The sequence below is a fragment of the Bombus impatiens genome, unplaced genomic scaffold (assembly GCF_000188095.3).
Source record: "Bombus impatiens unplaced genomic scaffold, BIMP_2.2 scf_0233, whole genome shotgun sequence".
Classification (NCBI taxonomy): Eukaryota; Metazoa; Arthropoda; class Insecta; order Hymenoptera; family Apidae; genus Bombus; species Bombus impatiens.
The window spans coordinates 691,562-713,666 of record NT_176652.1 but is presented as its reverse complement, the minus strand read 5'-3'; the positions used below and the strand labels follow the sequence as shown (position 1 = coordinate 713,666).

General features: G+C 36.4%; 1 protein-coding gene across 3 annotated transcripts in view; it reads right to left on the bottom strand.

The window, feature by feature from the left end:
* The window catches only part of LOC100746374 (GTP-binding protein RAD), an 80,793-nt gene that overhangs the window by 10,349 nt on the left and 48,339 nt on the right, over window positions 1–22,105 (bottom strand). For all 3 annotated transcript variants that reach the window (XM_012384102.3, XM_024366698.2, XM_033320048.1), the window contains exon 4: window positions 19,223–19,438. In XM_012384102.3, the coding sequence (XP_012239525.1) occupies window positions 19,223–19,438 (216 nt within the window). The remainder of the gene's footprint in view (window positions 1–19,222; window positions 19,439–22,105) is intronic.

Below are 22,105 nucleotides of genomic sequence, written 5' to 3'. Positions count from 1 at the left end.
AAAAATTTCTAAAAAAAAAAAAAAAAAAAAAAACAAATTACGCTTTGCAAACCGATTCTCCTCCAGCAACCGCAACATGGAAATTTCATAATAGGAAATTTTACCTCGAGTCGTCTGTTCACGAATACGTACAGCTCCCAAGCAATTCTTTGATAAAGCCTCTTGCTTCGTTCCGCGGCCGTTTTACAAAAACCTCTTTCCGTCAGACCTCAATTTCCATAATTAAGATAATGGCAAAAGCTTTTCAAGAGAAACACCGTAGAAGTGAAAGAAGAAGTTCCACGTCGTAAACTGATAACAGACGTTCAGTGTATGTATACAAAGGGACGAAGAAAGGCGGTGACGAAGGAGGCAAACAGAAACGAAGAAAAAGAAAGGCGCGAGAAAGAAGAGGAGGTCAGACGATGAACAGACGCGGAGGCTGTATGATGTACGTTTATAGCAGCGGACCGGTGCAAAATTAACCGACGCTATTTCTGCCCGCCTGTTCCTGTACTTTTCTTTTTTACACCTTCCTGGAAACCGACGTACCCGTTTCGCTTTCCTCGCGCGTTTCCTCGCGTCCCGCGATTTTCCATCGCTTTCCGTGCTTTCTAGCGATGGACTGAAATACGTCGCAAGTAGTTTGGCCGACTAGATTAGTACTGTATTTCGAAAAAAAAAGAAGCATTGTTTTCAAGTAGATTTCAACTTAAACGCGATAGATTCTAAGTCTATAAATACTTTGAGAAACGAAGGAAGTAATCCTAAGTAGAATCGAGCCCTTTTCAAATAAGTTTGGAACTTTACGAGAATCTTACTGGAAATTCCCTTAAAACCACGTTCCTTGGTTATCGTTGAAATTCACTATTTCAACAAAGATAGTAATATTCAATAAATAGCAATTTTTAACTCTATGCCAACGATCGACTATATCCATCTTGCTTTTCCGACTCTCATGAGTCGATTGGTATAATTGTAAGAGTATCGTCGTTCTAATATCAAAGTACTTGCAAGTAGACCGTCGAAACTTTCACGTACTCGTTCTAAGGCTGGAAAACAGTTCGCGAAGATCGAACGCTTCGCAAGTACGATGAATTAACGATTATACATTATGGCTAGGCTAACTTTTATCAACGTAACTGAAGAAAATGAACCTGCGTAAAAGTTCATCCCTTCCATTAAATATAACATTTTTTAAATCTTCGAATATTACGTACGTTCTGTACAGCTGTATCGTAGCTCTAAATTTGACGATAGAAGCATAAAAATCTCCAGTTTAATTGCGAGTAGCATTTCAGCCTTATAAGGTAAACCTCGAGTATTGCATTTGATTCGAATTTACAAAAACGTATTGAACTTAATCCCATCGCTAGTGCTCTTCTCCTTCCATCTTTTGTTTTACTACGAGCAGACGCAGTCTTCCCAACGCGGTTTCGTCGCGTCTTGACCTCGATCCCAATTTCAAAATTATCGCGTAAAACTCGACATCGGCCCCAATTTTTGCTTTCTGTCGGTTACTTTATTTTATGTTCGTTTGATTCCAGGTTCTACGGGTGTAGGAGGATATTATACGCAAAGTTTACTGGCTCGAGAAGCTGTTGGATAATAGACGTTCCGGTGCAACGTAACGTGTATCTTTTGAAAGATGCGTGTAATCCTTATTCCACTTCGAGACTCGTTTCATATTCTTATTTACGCGTGGTCGGCGAAGGAGAATTTTGTGAGATAAGAGAAGGAAGACCCGTGATTATGTTCTGGTAACAATTAAAGTTTCAAGAAGTTTGCGAGTTTGTTGGTTTACGAGTTCCACTGATTGTATTTAATTAAAAACTTTGTTGCAGGATGTGGGACGCATAAGACAATTTTTGTACGAGTAGTTGTTTCGTTTAGAGAAACGATTATTACTAAAAATATCTGCTGCAGGATTAACTTAGCAAATTTTTAATTTTTACCGCTGGAATATAAATAGTAAGAAATTAAAAAATCTTCATAAACAAATCTTTTAATTTATGTTGCAAAGATACGTGAACTTTTTGTTTACAGCATCCAAGGTACAATATGTTCTCTTTATAAGGCAGGCTTTACTTTTCGTCCCAATAAACGTGATTAAAAAATTTCATTAAGCTTTCCATAGTAGAATATTTTCTTTTTAACATGGCACATCTCCTCGTCCCTTGTATCCTCAAAGTTTCATGAATCCCATTATTTTCCTTTAAAAGCGGAGATAAAACATCGATGATGTGCATAACGGTGTTAAGCTGATTATGAAAAATATCTCGGGGAAAATTGAAAACGAGAAAATATTTAATGCCGAAGGCAACGTTCCTCGTATATCGAACCTCTCGTCCCATTTTTCTGAGGGGGCTGAAATGCAATAAGGAAGCAAGTTCTGGCGACTAAGTCGCGACGAAGTAGAGTACACCTTAAAGTTTCTCGACAACACGAAACTTTTGTAATGTAGTTATGCGTAGCGTACCCAATGGAAGTGGTAAAAAATATTTGGTAAACTCGACATCAAGCGTCATAAAGTTTTTCGAAAAATATTCAAACGTTTTATCTCATGGGAAAATCCAATCTTGTACCCTTCGTGTAAAAACACTGTAGAAGTACTTTAGACTTTTAGAAATGCCTCCTTTATAGAGATATTATAGAAATTGTTTTCTGCGCAGAAATTGTTTCCGCAAAAGTTGTTCTCTTCCTTCTTGCGCCATTTCTCCTTGATTTTTGATCGAGAGGAAACAACAGGAAATTATGGAAATTTTTGAAAACAAAGCCCGTTTGTATATTCCTCGACCTGTAATTAAATACTGTAGTTTCATCTAGAAACACTGCTAACGGAACGCAATCTGGCTAGCGTCGTTTCGAGTATCCTGCACTGCGAATATTAAAGAGATTAGAGCGGTGGAAGAGCGCGCGTCAAATTTGCATTTAGAAAGACAGGGTTGTACCAGAAATTTCGCCGCCCAAAGTATGTAATTACGTTGGTCGCAAAAGTGACGATAAGGCGCGAAATAAAAGTAAGTCGTAACACTAATCGCCATTATTTTCGGCATTAAGAAGTAAAAAAGTTTTCGACGTAATCGAACGATATACAGCGAACAAATATCTAAAAATTATAAATCCGTCAATCCTGAAAAAGTATATTTTTTAATCTCCATGTTGTAGAATTTGAAAGCGATAATCTATACGGTACAAAGAATAATAATTACTATTATTATTTCGTTTAAAACGACAAGTCCATTTCCACTTTATCCGTAATGATATTTGGGACGATTTTAAATTTCGAAACGTATTCATTTGCTCGCTTATCGGATCTTTGCAAATCTAAATTGCAAATTTAAATCACTTTATCTACGAAGAATTGAATAAACAAATGTGTGTCGTATACAAGAACGAAAGAATCGTCGATCATATATTATTAATCTATCGAAATATTCTACGCATAGTCATCTCATGTAAAAAAGTTTGACAATTGAAATTATGGATTTCTACTCTCTGTAACACGTTTGGCGAACATTTCTACCAATTGTTCACTGACGTTTTCAATTCAATCCATAAATCGTGAAAGAAACAAAATTATGAACCTGGCGTTATATTGCCAATCTATTACAGTATCGAGTATAACATACGCAAATTATAGACTCGAGCTATTCGTAAGTTTCCGGTGAATTTTCACGTTCGTTTAAGATCTAATATAAATTACTAATTTTTGATCGATATAAAGATATTCGTCAATCAAGCACCTATTAAATTCATACATTTCAACTATACATACCTCTGTATCGATGAAAGAAAGAAATCAAACTCTGTATCGTGATAAATCTTCACCCAAAATAACGCTGTTTACGTAACCCATAAATTAATGTAAAGAGTCTAACAACGTACATTGATTCGTCATAGCTATATCCACGCTTTGTTCTCGATATACCGCACATATTGCATAACACTAGACCAGGACACAATACGACGGGATCCAGTTACCGTAACCGTATGTAAATCGAATTCAAACTTGTGCAACGTGCAACGACAATAAGATGACAATATCTCGGAAACGATGTTATATCCCGAATGTATGTTAGACAAGGAGAAATTGTATTCGTGGCCGACCCAAGTTTGTCGTGTGAGCAAACAAGAAGTTTGTCCTATTATATTGAAAATTAGAAAGGCACGATACGTAAGGGTGTTTCTCGCGTATGAAACGTGGGCGGTGAACTTAGAACAGGAAGAAGGTTATGAGGAATATGACGTCAAAAGCTAGAGCAATCTGTTCGAGTTCTATATTTGCAAGTGATATGCTTGGTGAAAATCAAATTGAAGAAACAAATGTAGGTAGGAAACGTGCGTGTAATTTTATTTCTTGAATTAGACTCGACTTTTTAAGTGTATTGCGTTCTGCCGTTTCTGCGGAGAAGCTTCGAACGTCGCTACGAAAGATGCTAAAAACGTTTTTTTTTTTTTTTACGATTTAAAGTTGTTTATTGAGCCCAAGAATGCAGTTTTAGGTACATATTCGCAATAGACGGTGAATTTTTGTAATGATATGTTAGGCAAAGGTACCGATACGCGGCGGTACGACGTAGCCATGCTGTATTATGTGTCGGAGCTTTACATTTTTCGTTGTATAATACAATTTTTGGGTTTAAGCCGTTGGGGAGCGGAGATTTTTTATGTATTTTTTTTTTTTTTTTTTCTGTCCTGAAAACTTGGTTGATGCTAAAAACGTTTGATCGGTGGTTGTGATTCTTCGAAGGATAATACACGTAGCACGATAAACGAAGATTCATAGGTGTCGAATCACAAAATGCAGAATGTAAACTCTCCGTTCACAATTTTACCATATCGCGTCAAACGAGGTACTCGGATTACTTGTCGTTTATGAAATTTATCGTAAAACTGTTGTTTCATCGTCAAACTGGTTACTGTAATACCACGAAATACACCGATCGATAATTTGTAACGTTTCGTTAATAATATAAGTATCAGTGGAACTATGAATGATTACCGTCAATTATTATTACTGTAGAAATTGCGCAAGGGATTTCCGCTGGTTGTGAAAATTACCACAAACGAGAAACGAATTAACTTTGAATCGCATATTTATCGTTTAAAAGAGCTTGGTCGATGATACAGGACCGAGCAAATTAGAAGCTATTTTATAAGACGCGGGTACAATGGCCAGAAGATGGAAATCCTCGTAAACGTAAACATTGCGAGGGAGAAATTCCAAAAACAGTGGAGTCGTCGCGAAGAACGAGAACGTTCAGTCGCTAAGTGGATCGCGAAGGTTAATGACACCGTGGTCTTATTAAAAGCGTCGTATTTAAAGCGTCGTATTAACGATTCCGTCGAGAACCTCGCCAGAGATTCGTGCATGATTTCATGCTGTTTATTCTGTCGTGTATACGTGTCTGTGTGCGTGTGTATAATTTGTATACATTAGCGAACGAGTGGTGGTGTGCCGAAAACTAAACCGAAGACGTTCGTACGAAAAGGGTGATTGTATAGAAGCGATGCAAATCATGATTCACTTTTCGTATTTTTCTTATAAGCAATTTTTTTATCATATATCTATCGTATTTATATGGAGTCGCGTCTACGGAAAAGGATTTATAAATAAATCTAGAAACATATATTTTTCTACTTAATAACCCTCTCTTGAAAAAGGTTTGTAATTAAGAAATAAGTCGAGGTTCGTTCGTTTGAACATTTTTCCTTTTTTCTTTCGCAGCTGCAAAAGCTTGGTCCAATTTATTTCGATTTATTTGAAACGTAGACTCTGTAATTACGCGATTAATATACGTATTTACGTACATACTAATTTATTATTAATTTCGCTGTGTCAATTACACCAGTTAATGTTAATGACGATGGTTAAGACCGGATAATCTACAGAAACGTTTTACCGGCGTTCTCGCAAATTTCTACAAAAACAAAATAAACCGCTAAGCTATATTAAAGAAGACATTTTAATGCAACGTTTGTAACCATCGTTTACATTTCTCTATTGCGTAATCTAATTGTATTTTGTAACACAGGAAATCGCATTCGGTCGATAAAACGCTTATCGCTTACCGATTTAATTTCAAATGACGTTATTACAAAGTTCACTGCGCGATGTACAATTTCCACCGTACAATCTATTAAAGCGTGATATCGAATTAAATATTCCCATTATTTGTTCCATTTATCGTGAAACTTCGTTCATTAAAATATACTTTGAGAAGCGAGCTACTGTTACCTACGCATCGTAAGTTCGAACGACCAAGCCTACGCTTTACGATCGCGATCAAATTTTATCGAGTTAAGAATTTTGACGACATATTTTCGAATTAAGGCTCTAATTTATTGGTATCGTGAACATTCTACCGAGCAAAATTAGAATTTATTACTCGAAACTCTAATACCAATTTAAAAACTCGTTTTAGTCGTCCCTGAACAGCTTCAGTTTCGAGGGGAAATTCAAAAGGTGGAGCTTAACATCGAGCCTAAACTGATCCAGACCGAAGCCGACTCTGGTCGAAGTTTCGCAAAGTTTATTGCATTTCCAAATACCAAATTCGAGACCAGTTGCGCAGTATCTCTTTCGTATAAGATCAGCGATCGATCAGGGGCCTCAAAAGGACTCTCGTTAATGTCCACCAAAAGCGAACTCTCGGCAAATATCAAAGCTCGTCAATACGGTCAGTTAGGAATTATCAGCGATATTAGTAAGGTCAGTTCCAATTTCAAAGAGTTAAAGTCATTGAAATTCCGCGACGATGATATTACGAATCTTTTGTTTTGACCGTAATAGAACTATTCCCCTTTGCTCCGTTTTTGGGAAATTTAAAAACTCTCAAACACGATGAAGTGTATTTTGAAACTACGAGACGAGTAGGGATATCCACGTTTTAAATTGAGTAATTGTAAATTCGACAAAACTAATTTGACAACTTTTGTAACAATTTATTAACACCGGTTGATCCGACTGAATTTAACTTAACTGTTCGTTGCTGATTTTGAAACAGATCGGATCTAACGTGAGGTTATTACAAATATTAAAATACTACAAAATATTAGGTATAATCGCACAATATCTTTTTCTCCGTACAAGATTATCTAATCGCTATTTCACCTTAGTTATGTAAGGAGAGCGAAACAGAAACAGAAACAGAAACCTCGGTTTGTCAAATTTTTCCGAGTCGCGAAACCCGCTTACGCTACATCGAATCCTGATCGTCTATAAAGTAACAAGATAAATTTCTCACGAGTTCTCAACGTTTCTCCTATTCGCAGGAGGACTACGTTCCAATTACAATATCTGTACCGACTGAAACTCGCGTTCCACGCTTCCGTCGTCGCGTTACCAGAAAACTTGTTGCAGACCTGTGGAACTTGCCGCGCGAATTTATCTTGGTCGCGTTTAAACGGCGAGTTTCCCGTGAAAACGCGATCGATCTTGGCGTTCTCGTCTCAAGTAATTACAGAGGCGTCTTCGGTGACGAATTCGTCGAACGTTTCAACTTCTGGTCCAAGTCGAGACGAGCTGCAAGTTTACTCGAAACTTTGTTAAGTAAACGGGAAACTTCGGTTTCTAACGTATCCACGTTCCGGGTCACAAAGGCTGGCGCCTTGGAACGCGCAAAATGAAAGCGTCTTCGGATACGGTAATTGCACGAGTTTAGAAAAAACTGCGCACACTCGATGAGTAAGTTGTCTACGGAGTTGGATCGGGCTCTTAATTGCATTCAGTTCGACTTAATTAAAACGGAAGATTTGAAATTGCGTCCGTAGAGCGAGATGCGAGCAATATTTCCGAAATCGAAGGAAATTAAAGGAAATAAGGCGTGGATCTGATTTTAAAGAAGATTTGGGAAGAACGACAACCTTTAACGTGAAAGTGAGATTTGTAGATAAAGCTGAATCAACGCTGACAGACATTTGCCCGCAAACACGTGTCGCGGCCAATCAGCATCTGTCTTTCGAGGGAAATCCGCAGAAAGACAGATGCTGATTGACTGCGACACGTGTTTGCGGACAATTGCCTGTCAGTGTAGGCTTAGCTTAAGTATATATCATTTTTTCGTGTCAAGTGTCGTAAAAGTTCCATATATGATCGATAGATATTAACGAGAAATTATACATATTCGGTATTTAAAAATTATATTTCGACACGTAGATCCAGTTCGATAGTATTCAAATTGTACCAACGATTGTACGAAGAAACGTCCTTAAATCTTTAAATATTTTAATAATTTTAATCCTATTTTACACGTGCAAATATCTCGTATAACACGATGTATACGTCGTATAATAAGAAGACGAAATTCAACCAGAAAGAAACTGGGAAATAACAAATCTCGTATATCTCTAACTAATTTCAACGATAACTTTCAGAAAATCAAATCGTCCGGCTGAAGAATGTTTCATCGGGAAGAATAAAACCACAAATTTCTTCCCTCTCTGATAACCTTTCATAGCTATTCGTCGAAGATATATCAACCTTTCGCCCAACTTCGCAGAGTACCAATTAAAAAAGCGTTTTTCAACTTTCTCTCGACTTTGCAGCTTCGTTTCGCTGATAAACTCAGGCAAAAACCATAATCAAAGGCAAACAGAGCCTCGTTGGCTCGAGGAAGAAGCTTTAAAAATTACGAAACAAGATTCTATTAAATGATGAGATTCGATTACGAAAGCAACCAATGGATCATCGAGCTCCGATCGATTCTGTATCCGACGAGGTTGATAAAAACATAACCAGACGCGCGTTAAATCGATCCTGCCTCGTTAGAGGATAGCCAGCGGGGTCATCGTGCTATTACCCGTCTAGTATGCTCATGCACTTCGTCGTAATCCGTGAACACGCACGATTTGTTGTGTCAGCTGTGGGATTAAAGCGGAACCACAGACCGTGATATCGCTATCGGGGACCGTGTTGGTTTATAATTTTGTTCAGAAACGATTGACAATCGATCGAGATACGTTAGCCGCTAATTATTCCCGCGTGTTTCGATATTCGACATTCAGCATCGTTCGTATTAAACGGATTTATTTCGTGAATGCATTTAGAATTGATATGGTCTAACGTTGAAATCGTTGCTTAATTACTAGAAAAGCGGATGGGTTGGTGAGTGGGAGAGTTGTTAGGGGAATGTTGCTAATTAGCAAATGCCTTTAGAAAATACATGGGAGTTACGTATTAATAGAAATGACGATGTTTATGGAAATTTCAGGAAATGGGAAATTAATTAGAGGAATATCGCTAATTCGTAGAAAATATTTCTTGGAAATGATAATAGAAATCGGGACGTTTGTAGAAATTTAAGAAAAATTCGAAATATAAATATCGTTCAGGATGATATCTGATCGATTAAAAGAAATACGTATATGGACGAATCGAATGGAGAAAAAGATTAATTAAGAGAATATGTAATTAGAAAATGTTTAAGAAAAAAGGGAAATTAGTCAAAAGTATATCGGTAATTAAGATATTTCGGTGATTGAAAAAAAATTCGTTTAATCGATCAAACTTAAAAATCATACATATTTTCGAAGATACTCGAACATTTCGAATATCGAATTAGAATATCCAAATAAAATTTCGAAAATTAATAACGATCCTATTAGAGAATGTAAAATTTTAAACGAGAATATTCTTGTTACTCTGTTCGAGATAGAAGTTTCGATAAAATCTTGTCTTAAATTCTGTTTCATCTGCAAGTTATTGGAAATTATATGCGAACCTTAAACCGTACGTCTCCGTTTTAAGTACGTGCTTCCAGTGAAATTATGCAGGATGTGTAACGAAAAATGGATAGCAGGATTCGTAAAGGAAGCAGCCAAGATCGTTACCATCTTTCGAATCTAGGACGTTCGCGCAACAAAGATTTATTCTTGACGTCGGTTTTTGTTACTTGGCAAAGAAACGACCGTCTGTTTTCAATGTGTATCCTTTAGCGATCCTTTCCAAACCAAACGTCTTCGAAGTTTCTCGTTGCACGGTTTCGCGGTTAAGCACTGCCTGAATTAAATCGCTGCCAGTGAAAGAAATACTGCATATTGAGCGTAATGTAATACTTCTACCAAATGGTAATGTTTAAACGCGAAAAGATAATTCTGTCGGAAAGCTCTGTTGTAAACATAAAATTGCCAATTTTCTCCGTTTTACATGTATCGTTATTTCGTAGAAAACGTAATAATTTGTAACTGGAAATCGTAACTAAGACTAGGAAAAAGTGTTATGTAGTCGAGTACGTGATCGAACTTCGAATAGTACAACAATAATCTAACGATACAACGTTATCGATTAATACGTATGACGAAACAAATAATATATAATAAATGGATAAACTGCACAAATAATATAAATTAACGTGGCTGTCTAGTCTAAAAATTCAAACATGGTTTAATTAGAATATAAATTACATAATATAAAAAATTGTATATTTATAATAACGTAACAGGCACAACCATGTAATGCTTTTGTATATTCTACGTGTCAAACCTACCAGACAAAACCACAAACTCATTTCACAATTAATCTTCTTTAACAATTTTAAACTTCTTTAGCAATTTATATCTACGAGAGCATGACGAAGAGATACTTTGTGAGCAACATTTTTGGCTGAGCATAGCGATACGCGTGCAAGAAGTAGCCGTTATGGAAACGATACTTGCTGGCACAAATCCGTGGTTTGTATGTCGACCAAACCTTTGCATTGGTCGATTGGATTTAAACGATAATCCAGCGGCGTCGATTCCATATGAAAAAGCTCTCCAGTATCTGTATTTTAATTAAGCAGATCGAGCTCGTTACAATCTGAACGAATGAAAAAATGTTATCGAGAAGTTACAAAAACGAAATCGAAAGTGATTTATGACGAAAGAAGAAGGAATCTCGAAGACCGATGTTTTAAAAATTATTATTATTATTATTATTGTTGTTATAAAATATTATTAGAGAAAAGATTGAAATACTTTTTTCATTTCCGATAAAAGCATCAGCGTAAATTCTTCGAAATAAAGAAATCAAAACAGCGGCAATTTCCAGCTTCGATCAAACCTCCGTTTTCCTCGGTGCCTAAATCTGCAGATGGAAAATCTGCAGATTATACCTTGTGTTGAATCGCGAGCTATTAAAAATTATTAGTAATTCAATTCCACGAAATCGTATGAAACGAAGGTCATCGAAAAGATATTGTAAGAAGAATCTTGACAAAAAGTATCAGAGAACTAAACTTTTTGATCTCCTGTTTGTAAACTGTATTCCAATATAGTTAATTCTCTAACAATATAGTTATTTCTCTAAAAATTACAATGTTTCGCATTCACAAATTTACATCCATCTTCCTTTCATACTTTCTACTTTTTTCTTAACTATGTAAATACACGTTTTCGTTCGCGATTCCTAGAAAGGAAAGAATCAACGTAATCCCGTCTATGTAAAAATTTGTTACTGAAACGCGAGAAACCACGATGAAATCATCTCGAAAGAAAGAAGGATAAAAATAAAAGATAAATTAAAAACCAAAAACGAAGAATCGAGATTTTCGATGGAGGAAGGACGAAACTTCTTCTGTAGCGAAGAGAAATGAAATCTGCCACGAGAATAATTTTAATAAGACGCGGAAAGACGCGAGCTTTTTAATCCAAATCCTTTCGGAAAGTCCAAAGAAACCGTTTGTCACTATAAATAGCCAGCGAATGAACGCGATGGAAGAACGACTCGCAGGCAATTTCCCGATAACGTCATGGCCGAGTGAAATAGATGCTCGAGACCGACGTTAGTTGTATAGCGTAATCGTGGCGAAGAGCTGTTGTATCTGTTACAGCAGGTGAAAAGCAAACAGGGTGTCACGACGATATTTCACGTCGCCTGGACGGACTGGCCTGCCTCCTCGACCCAGAAAGCTCTGCAAGTTCCTCTGTTGTTCGAACCGTCTCGAAACAAACATTTTCAGTGTCGTTACACCCCTTGAAAGCAACTTTACTTTCGTTGTGATCATTGATCACGCAAACGGAAGATTAGAAATATAACGAGTGAAAAGAATAGTTGGAATTTCCAGGATCGTTGGTGTCGCTTCAGCTTGGCGGTGATCGATTAGGATATAGAGCGTGAAGTAGGATCCGAAGATGGAAATGACGGTATGACGAGGAAAATTGGGATTTTACTTTGATATCCGAAAAAAACCATCCAGGTAGATTCAAGGTAATTAATAAATTAAGAGTATTTATGCAAATTTATATATCTTTCTAAACATAAAGTATTAGAACGTAAATAAAGCTACTTTTCACGCTGCAATTATTATAACGAGCAACGTACACGATAACAATCTATACCATGTTTGATATCGTTCTTTATCTATGGAAGTATAGAAAATTAACTTGAAAAATACACGAAGCTGGTAAAATTAATGTCACCATATAGGTTACCGTAAATATAGATCATTCTTTGCATATTTTTCTCCTAACAATTTCCTGGCCTATTGGCCTACCCTTACGTTTGAATATCCATAGCCGTGTTGTGTAAGCTGCCTCTACTTCATTGTCTGCGTAAATGTCACGCCATTAGGGAAAATACGCTCTGAAGATTACGTGAACAAACATATTCATGCTGTCAGCAACATTCTCATGGTACATAATTTGTGCCAGCTTGATATCATTTCTATGGATATTATATTAGGATGTATTTCCCGTTGCGTGGAACGTAGAATTGGCAAAAGAGAAAAGGATTCATTACGCTGGAGAAAAAATTCTACGTTAAAAACTCAATTTTCGAGCAAAACCAAAGCAAATTAACAGATTGTGAATCTTTTTAACTTCCAATTAAGCTTTCTCTACAGTGACAAGATAAAAAATACCGGAAAGATAACTGTAGTAATTAGATTTCAATATGATAATTTTATAGTAATTGTATTTTAGTGCGAATATCTCGTTTTACGCTTTTTACGAATGCCGCCAAATTTTTAGAATCTTTAGTCGTATTTCACGCCGTGAAATTTTTTAAAACGTTAGCAAACTGGAAGGACGACCATTTTTCAGAAAATTTTGCACGTTTATTACGTTTAACGTTGCTTTTGCGAGATTAAAAACATTCGTGTTCATTGATATATTATGCGTCACATGAAACATTCTGAAATTTCGCTAGCATAGTAACGAAATACGGATATCACGATTATATATGAAAGAAAACTAAAGATATACATAAAATTGATGAGATATTTAGTACAAACGTACATTCTGCAGAGACCAATTATTCATTCTATCGGTAATCTTTGGCACTATGACGATAGGATCATATTTGACACTTATTATACGCTTAAAACGATCGTTCATGCTGTACATTAATTTTTCTACTAAATATATGTTTGCAATGAATATCTTGTAATTTCTATGTTATATATTTCCAAATTAGTTTAAAGTTTACAAGTATAATGGCGACAGACGCGTCTCACTTCAAAATGTTTTATATAGCACGTACGATACGGTTATGAAATACATTTCGTTCTCGCAACATCAAAATGCTACTAAACGATACGCAATTTAATTTGCTTGGACCTAATTAATTAGTACGTAAACGCTATACGACAAACTATACCACTTGAACGTATCAATTCGTAACCGATCCAACTACGATCGATGTATTTACAGGATCGCCACACTGTTCGTTTCATCGAAGAAGATCAACTCTTGTCTTTCCTATCGGACGGAATCGAAACACAAGGTGGATTCTTACGTAAACCAGCGAGGTTTAACGAGCCGTTAGCCGTAACGTGTAAATCGTTGAAATCGTACTCGGATTATTTGTAAAAGAATGGAACGATGCACGCACAGCCGATTTTCCCGTTGGCCAACGCGTTAGATCGGGTCCGAGCGTACACGTTTACAGCCACGTAGCAGCTTTCTCGTGTAAAACGGCTTTTCTTGGCCAAGGGCTGTTAATCGGATACGAACGAAGACCAGTCTGTCAGAACTATAAACCATCTCGCTTATTTTCGTCAAGCGATCTATTTCGAGACACCTGAATCGAGAACAGATCCTACCGACTTCTATTGTGGGTCTATTATCGTCAACCGCCGATATTTCAGCGAGTTTCGTGCTTTCCCTATCTTTTGTCTATTGTCAGATACGATTTTAACTCGGATATTGCTATTAATTCCAGAACGACGATCGTAATACCTTTTCTTTGTCTAACACGCGATCTTTTTTTTTATCTATTTATTGTAGAGACAATATTTTAATTAGAAAAAATGATAAAATCGAATGAAATAAAATAAGCAAGTAAGGTGGAAGTAGAGCGTGTCGTGTATCGAATTTGAAACTTTTCTTTACGATTAAAATGTATGTTACGTACATCATTTTTTACGGAAATCCCGTAGGATTATTCTTTGTACGTATGTTGATAGGATTTGCTGTTTGTTATTTTATTTCTCATGAATTCGCGAGCGTTTTAAATTGTTCCCTCGAATGTATCGAAACGTAACGAAGATGCGGCGAAGTGGCGAATATCGTATTTCGTAATGACCACCGGTGTACTAAAATCCCTACAGACTAAGTAGCTGAAACATCCGTAGAACGGAATAAATCTGGATTTGGTAATTCTAGAAAGAAGACCGTGGAAGAGAAATATTCGGTCCTATTAAACCTACTATAATTTGAAATCCAGTAACCTAACGAGACGATACGTATATACCGATCTTTGCAGTGAAGTAGTCGGATCTACATTTTGATAAACTTAAACTTAGACGCTTAAACGAATCTCGAAACGTGTCAGGATATAAATAAATATAAATATATTATACTACTTAAATAACCCTAGATTCAGTTCTCAAGAGAAATCGGAACGATTCTACGTTCCTTAAATTTGTTTTCATGCGATTAATCGAAGAAAAGGAAAACTGAGAAATTAGAGATTTAACTTTCAACGTTTGATCTAACGAATATCTTGAGTTTAACGTAAACAGATCCACGAGAGAGTCTAATCGGAGATACGATTTTACTAGAACGCGACGAACAAGACGAAATTCATATTTCGTCGGAACGGTCGTAGTTGACGAAATTGATACGCGGGGATCGCCCGAAAAATTCGTAATTTCTATTTTCGACGCCGCTTATGATTATGCGGAGATTGCGACACGCGGATATTTCCGTGGTGGAAACGCTTGATGCCGAGTTGCACACTGGCACCGCGAAATGAAATAGAGTAGAAGATAGTGTCCATCGTGCGTTGGGCCATCGACACGCTTGCCAGCAAACTCTCATGCAAAATAAAGTCGATGATTCACGTTGATCTCGCAGTCGATGACTCGTTTTTCGGTTGACCGCGCACGAGCTTAGAAAAACATCGAACGATTGCCCTGACGAGACGCAGTTGCTCGTAAAAGACGGTACAAATGTCGTTTCTCGAAACCTTGTCGCAGCTTTGCTTTCATTTTCATTAGCCTGTATTGGAAACTCGAACGAAGTGGACCATCGAACCTACCTTATTTCTTTTGAACATTTTCTTTTCGAGGATGTAGTCTCAAATTTATAGAAACATACGACGATAATAATATTTCTTTCGCGCTGTCCGAGCCTTTTGTTTATACGCGTAGCTTCCTTGGCGAAATAGTGGAACCGTTAATGATCGATACCTGAATATCTGCTTAGTATCTGAATTCGCATACTTCTTTTCGCCGGAAAAATATTTATTCTAACCGATAACGCCTATCTTAATAGGCAGTCTTTTCGTCCAAATACTTAAACTGGAAAACAAAATAGTTGCGCTGGTAACATTGTGTAATTGAATTATCGAGTGGACGTGACGTTATGTCAATAACAGCGGACACGTTAATTCGTTGTATATGTGTATTATATCGCGAATGTATTAATTCAGTAAATTCAATAGATTTTCTTAGTAACCAATGACACTAATTTCGATATATAGTATTAATTATAATTTAAGTATAATTCAAACAAACCGAAACGTAATTTATGATAGTTTAATTTCAAAAAGTTGCACAAATGCATACGCTGATCAATCAGCGTTTCGTTTATCAAATCTCACGCTAAATTTTACACGCGGTAGAAAATTCTATTTATATCCATAAAAATAATTTAATTGTTATAATTATCGAAGCATTCTAAAACGTATGAAAAAAGAACATCGTCCCATTACAAGTTCAATATCACATATTTCTACCCCTTTATCCAAATAAATAACTACTTTGTCGTTCAATTTCAATTTAATACCAACAAACGTGCCTGTTGAGGTTTTAACTCGGAATTGAGAGAGGAAATGCGTGGATGGATGTACAATAGAAATATATTTAAGTAAGTTTAAGTATAAGTACAACGTGTATGCCAGTCCAGAAGCGTTACTTTACAAGAGAGCTGCAAAGCCATGGACCTATGGGTATTTATATAATTACGAAAAACTGTCTGTACTCCGCTGCCCCATTTGTGCAAGACATGTTCCTAGAAAAAGCTACGAAGCTGAGGTCCTTCAAATTGATTTAGTGTTAAACGATACCGATTTAGCGTTCGACGGTTTCGAGAACTAAGAAAACTAAACACTAGAGAATTCACTTCAACAGTGTCGGACAAACACACTCTGCTACCTATAAAACAACAAATTTGACGTACTACGATGAAAATTCACAAACCCATCCTCCCCTTAATTGACCAAGACGAACGGCGACGATCCAACATTTTCGCTACTCCCGACCCTTTCCGTCCAAGAGCAAAATGATGTACGATAACAAGTAGTTTCCTGCTATCATCCGCCGCTAAATCCATTCATCCTTCTTGACATTTCCTTTCTAGAAGCTGTATCAACGAGCGAATTCGCTTTCTCGATTGCGTGGTCAACTCCGGTTCGTTACCAGGCGTTTCATCGCGAAAGCCAAAAATAAAGCTATGCATAACCGAGAAGCAGTCTGAAAGCGAGCTACGTTCGTCTGGCGCATTGTCATCGCCATTGTGGCTTCTCCGAGCGAGCGTTGAACGAAACGAGGGAAAAAGGTCGCCGACGCCCGCCAACAGTTATATACAATCGGTCGGAAAACGGAAACCGACACGGTTCGTTGCTTCAAAACGGGATGAGCGAGGTCAAAATTCGCGATTTCAATTCGCAGCGCGATTTAGAGCCAATGAAAACGAGTGAAACGATCGTTACCGAGGTTTTGAAAGACCGACGTTGCGTAGTTTGGTAGATTAATATTTGGTAGATATACGCTCGTGAGCGTATGATCTTATTGTTGAAAATGTAAAAGAGAGAGATCCACAGGCGATCCATCGCGAGAATTTTAAAAGGACGCGATACTTAAGTACTTGTGTCTAGTATTTATTCGGAAACACTGACGACTGCCAGATTAAAAAATCACAATAGCTGTCCGATGTGAATCTCTGTCTTGAAACAAATATAATATATCTTCTTCTAGTAATTAGTTTACGTGCCATGAGATGGAAAAGATTGAAAACCCTTGACTTAAATTCGTTTGTATTTGATACGACAGTGTAGCCGTATTAAAGTAAATAAATGTATAAAATTTTCAATAAAAAATAAATGGATTAGGAACCCAGGTGCTAGACCAAACCGAAATATTTTATAGCGACGTTATACAGCGATTCTCGAGTTAAAACTCCTAGTCGAAGCTTTCATTAAGTCTGCGAATTATCCACTTCTCGGCTTCACAATCATCCGAAGGCTGACGGGCAGAATAGATCGCGGTGTCAATCATGTTTTCATCGTATCACTCACCAACCAGTATAAAGACTACACGCAGGATTTTCCTGAGATTTTAGCAGCATTCTGCTTCAGCGGAAATTCTAGAAGTCTTCAAGGATATATAATAAATACAATTTAAATATACGTAAGATATCAATACTAGTCTAAATCTGTTTCACTAATATCTAGCACCTGTCCATTTAGTTTTGTCAACGACTATATATTTCTGTGAGAAATGTTCCACTATCTTTGATGGCTTGGAATAACTTTCATCAGATACATTCTCTAGTTATCCTGATACGTGCTATTTCAAATGGCATCGTGAATCGATAGAATAAATCGAAGCGTTCTTCTTTTAGCGGTTTCATTAAATTTCAATAAAATTGTATGCAAGTAAAATTTTGTTTCTTATCATATATTAACATATCTTTTGTGCTTATAATTCGCGATAGTTGAAAACAGTTCGGAATTCTTCTCGTACTTGTTTCTACGTATTTCCCCGTGGCAAATCAGTTAGATAGGAAAGGAACCGAGCAAAGGTTTGCTCGGCTCATCAATGACCGTGAAATTCGAGGGTAACTAGCAGTAGGAGGAAGGATTGATGAAAGCGGCAAAGAAAACGGAAGAAAATTGGAAAAACGAGAAAAGCGAAGGTCTGAGAACCGGAGAATGGAGAATGGAGTGTTTTTGGGGAGACGGTTAACTAGCATCCTATGGTTCGAAGGTTTGAAAATTGGCTCCTTTTCAGACGCAATTCGAGGTCCGTAAAGAAAAAGTATCGAGAAGATATTTAGGATTTTGTTAGGTATGTGTGATATTGAAAAATTTAAAAATAATTCTTAATAATAATTCTGATATTTCGTTTGGTACTCCAAACATATCTTTACGTTGTAAGTTCTTGCGGACAAAAATGACAAAAGTTGATAGCAGAGTTACGTTATTCTGAATTTCTAGAGTATACGTATAACAGAATCTGAAATATCACGAATGTAAGAATATTTCATGAATAGAATTACATCGAGAGTTATGCGAAGAACTTTACACGTCGGAAATATGAAATCTATGGGATTAGTATAGATTAACTATCGTCGAACATAATATTATAAAACGTAATAAAATTTCAGACACGTGACTTTCGATAAAACGGATTTTAGAAAAATATTTTTTTTCTTAGAAACAACTAACCTATGTAGAAATATTCGATATTTATAGAATGTGTACGATCGTAGATTTGTTTTTCTTCCTTAAGACATCCGACTTACAACTTATTCGAAATAAAAAAAGAAACGAAGCAAAAGCGATAAGGAAGTTTTTCAGTCGTTTGATTATTATCCGTAATTACTAACATTTGGACAAAGTCGTAAATTTTCATCAAACATCGAATCTCAAATTATCCCTCAGATTCACCGTCACTGTTACGTGGATACATTCGCTGACGCAATTTATTTCACTTTCGTCAAGTTGGCCAGTATTTTCAGTTTCGTATGTTAAACACGACTCGCTTGCTTTACGAGCAGCAGATACGAGTGCTTGAAAAACACGATGTTACGTTACCTTTCTGTCTGTCGTACGCGTTTATACACTCGCTGGTCATAAATTGGCTGATCAGGGCGGTTTTCCCGACACCCCTTGCACCCAGTATCGCGACTGTGTACGAGCTGATCTCTTTCGCAGGCACGGAACGTTTTTCCTCGCCATCTTGTTCCGCAGGTGCCAAAGAGTTCGACCTTGATCTTCTTCTTCTAAAAGAGTCACCCCTGTTAATGACTCCTGCAATATGAAAAAGAAGAAACGGTGTTATTGGAAAGAGTCGTAGTAAAAATGACATAATCGCTGAGATATAAATATTATAATTCTACATGAAAAGAGATCGTGGAAGAAACTAATTGTCAGTTTATCGCAGTGAACCGACATATTATTATATTGCAAACTGACGGTCTATATCAACGTGTGAATCTTTTGCTTTTACCTCGAAACATTATCAACAATGCGGGAATACTTGTAAACTATTCGAATAGAATCTCTGGAAATCTGTAATATTTACGCTAATTGTTATCCTATGTAGAATACTAAAATTCGATGGCTTATATTAATGCGTGAATTTCGACAATTTAGCTCGAGTAATTGATAATAATTAAGAAATACTTGTCATATATTGTTTAGACAGAATTTCTACAAAAAATGGATCGCTAAAGATGATCGTTCCGGAAAAACTGTACGATCGAAAGTTTATCGTAAGAGAAAGAACGTATCTGAAACGGAAAAATCACATACTCCGTGCAACTGTACGATTGGGTATGGTAGAGCAGAATTTTAGCGCGTTCCTCGTCGTTGGAAACGAAAGCAATCGAACCGCTCCCTTCGGGATTGTGCTTGGAAAGCAAGGATTAAATTACACGAAAGGGACACAAGTATCCAGAAAATTAACATTTCCGTGAATCGATAGAACTAGAATACGTACAGATATTCAACTACCGCTTTGTTACCCCACGATTGAAACGATCGAGGGGTACGAGCCGGAATGTCGTATCAGTGAATCTTGGTATTTTAAATAATGCATTCATTGACAGGAAGTAATTAGATTTTATGAATTGAAAAAGCGAGAAATAAATTAACATGTAGTTACGTATCGTTACGTTTGTATTATATCATTTGTTAAAATCTTATCCACACAAAATCTCAAATTTAACGTTATATCAACTAGGTACGATTTATTATACAAATTTCCTGACTTTCAAAGCACGATCGATAGGATCTTGAAAGTTTAAACGCTCGTTTAAACTTTCGTGAATCATTAAAAAGGCAAATATCGTTCGATAGAATTGCAACATCGAGCTCGTGAAAATCATCAAGGTTGATAGTATCATTTTATGATTTGTAATGAAAAAAAGGAAAAACGCGGCGCAAATGAGTAAATAAATAAATGTTTCCGATTCGAGTGCTTGAAATACTATTACATATTCATGAGGTTATTGGTTCGTCTAACAAAATGGAATTCATTCTTTCCGTTTATTTGTAAATAAATGAAATGATAAAAATACATGATTCCCGGCGCAGAATTTTTGGGTCACGACCATGCGCGTGTATTCGATGCTGCGAAAAGAATTCAAGGAAATAGATACATATTTTACGAAAAGAAACAAGATCACCGTACCGCTCGATTCAAATTATTCAAATTGTAATAAACATGCATCTATTATTCTTTATATTTATTCGTCCCTTTTCTCTTTCAATGAGAATTAACTACACATACGTGATTACGGAAATTGAAATTTTTATCGTTCAGCCTTGAGTCGTTTAAGAAGGAGAATATATGCTTTTAACATCAATGACCTACATTCGTCTATAGGAAATCCACATGTATTTTACTTTCGTCGTTTTATTCCTTTCTTCTTACACACCTGAACAAATAGCTTACCAGCTATTACCATATTTTAGCTTACCAACTATTTCATTTTTCGCGCTCCTCGAATAAGTTGTTTCATATTGTTAATATGTCAAATTCTTGTCTAGCAAATTACTATTTAATCGATTAAATTAATCGAACATACCCTTCTCTATGTCCCGAGTATCAAATTTAAACTTAGCTATGTCCTTTAATATATGATTAAAGGGCAATTAAATATCGAAATAACCAATAATTAAAATATCAAAACTATTCACAAATTCTATCTACTACGTATCTATAGGTAAACTATTCTGAAATTTTATGTTTAAATCTTTTTCCATAAACGATTCATCCTAAGACTCCCTTTGATCTTAAATTTAAAATAAATATCCTTTATAGAAACGAGGGAAAGGCTTTAATAATTTAAATTACACTTCGTACGAATAAATTTAGAAATTGCCATATATCTTGAAAAAATCTTCGAGGAAAGTAGTACAAGATAGTACGTAAGCGTACTTACACGAGGTTAAGCCTACTTGTCAAGCGAAGCTGATCATGCTCGACCATATCTCTTCCTGTTTCGTTCGAGCGTGTATCTAAAAATACTCTTCAAACATGTATCGGAACAATATGCAAGTCAGCGAGCAATTCGTAGATTGGATTGCGGACGTCTATGACGAATGGACACAGCGAAATTAAACGGAAGACTACCTTCGCGAAGCACTGGCCCAATAATAGTAACGTTGACTTTGGTACGTCAAATTCAAAGCTGTGCGTACAGCGTCAGTTTTCGATTAATACGTGGAAATTCAAGGTGTCTTATAATCAATACGAAACACAGAATGAAAAGAGATTCGTCGATGAATAATTAAAATATTTTTATTCGTTAGCTGACCATTTAAGAAGCGAAGATTTGCGCGTGTTTTATCGATAAAAATTGCTACTGACATGAATAAGGATAAAATATTTGTGAGAATTTACGAGGTTCTAATTACATATTAATTAAATCTGGTAATATTCACAACTTACTGAAACCTAATTTCATTGAT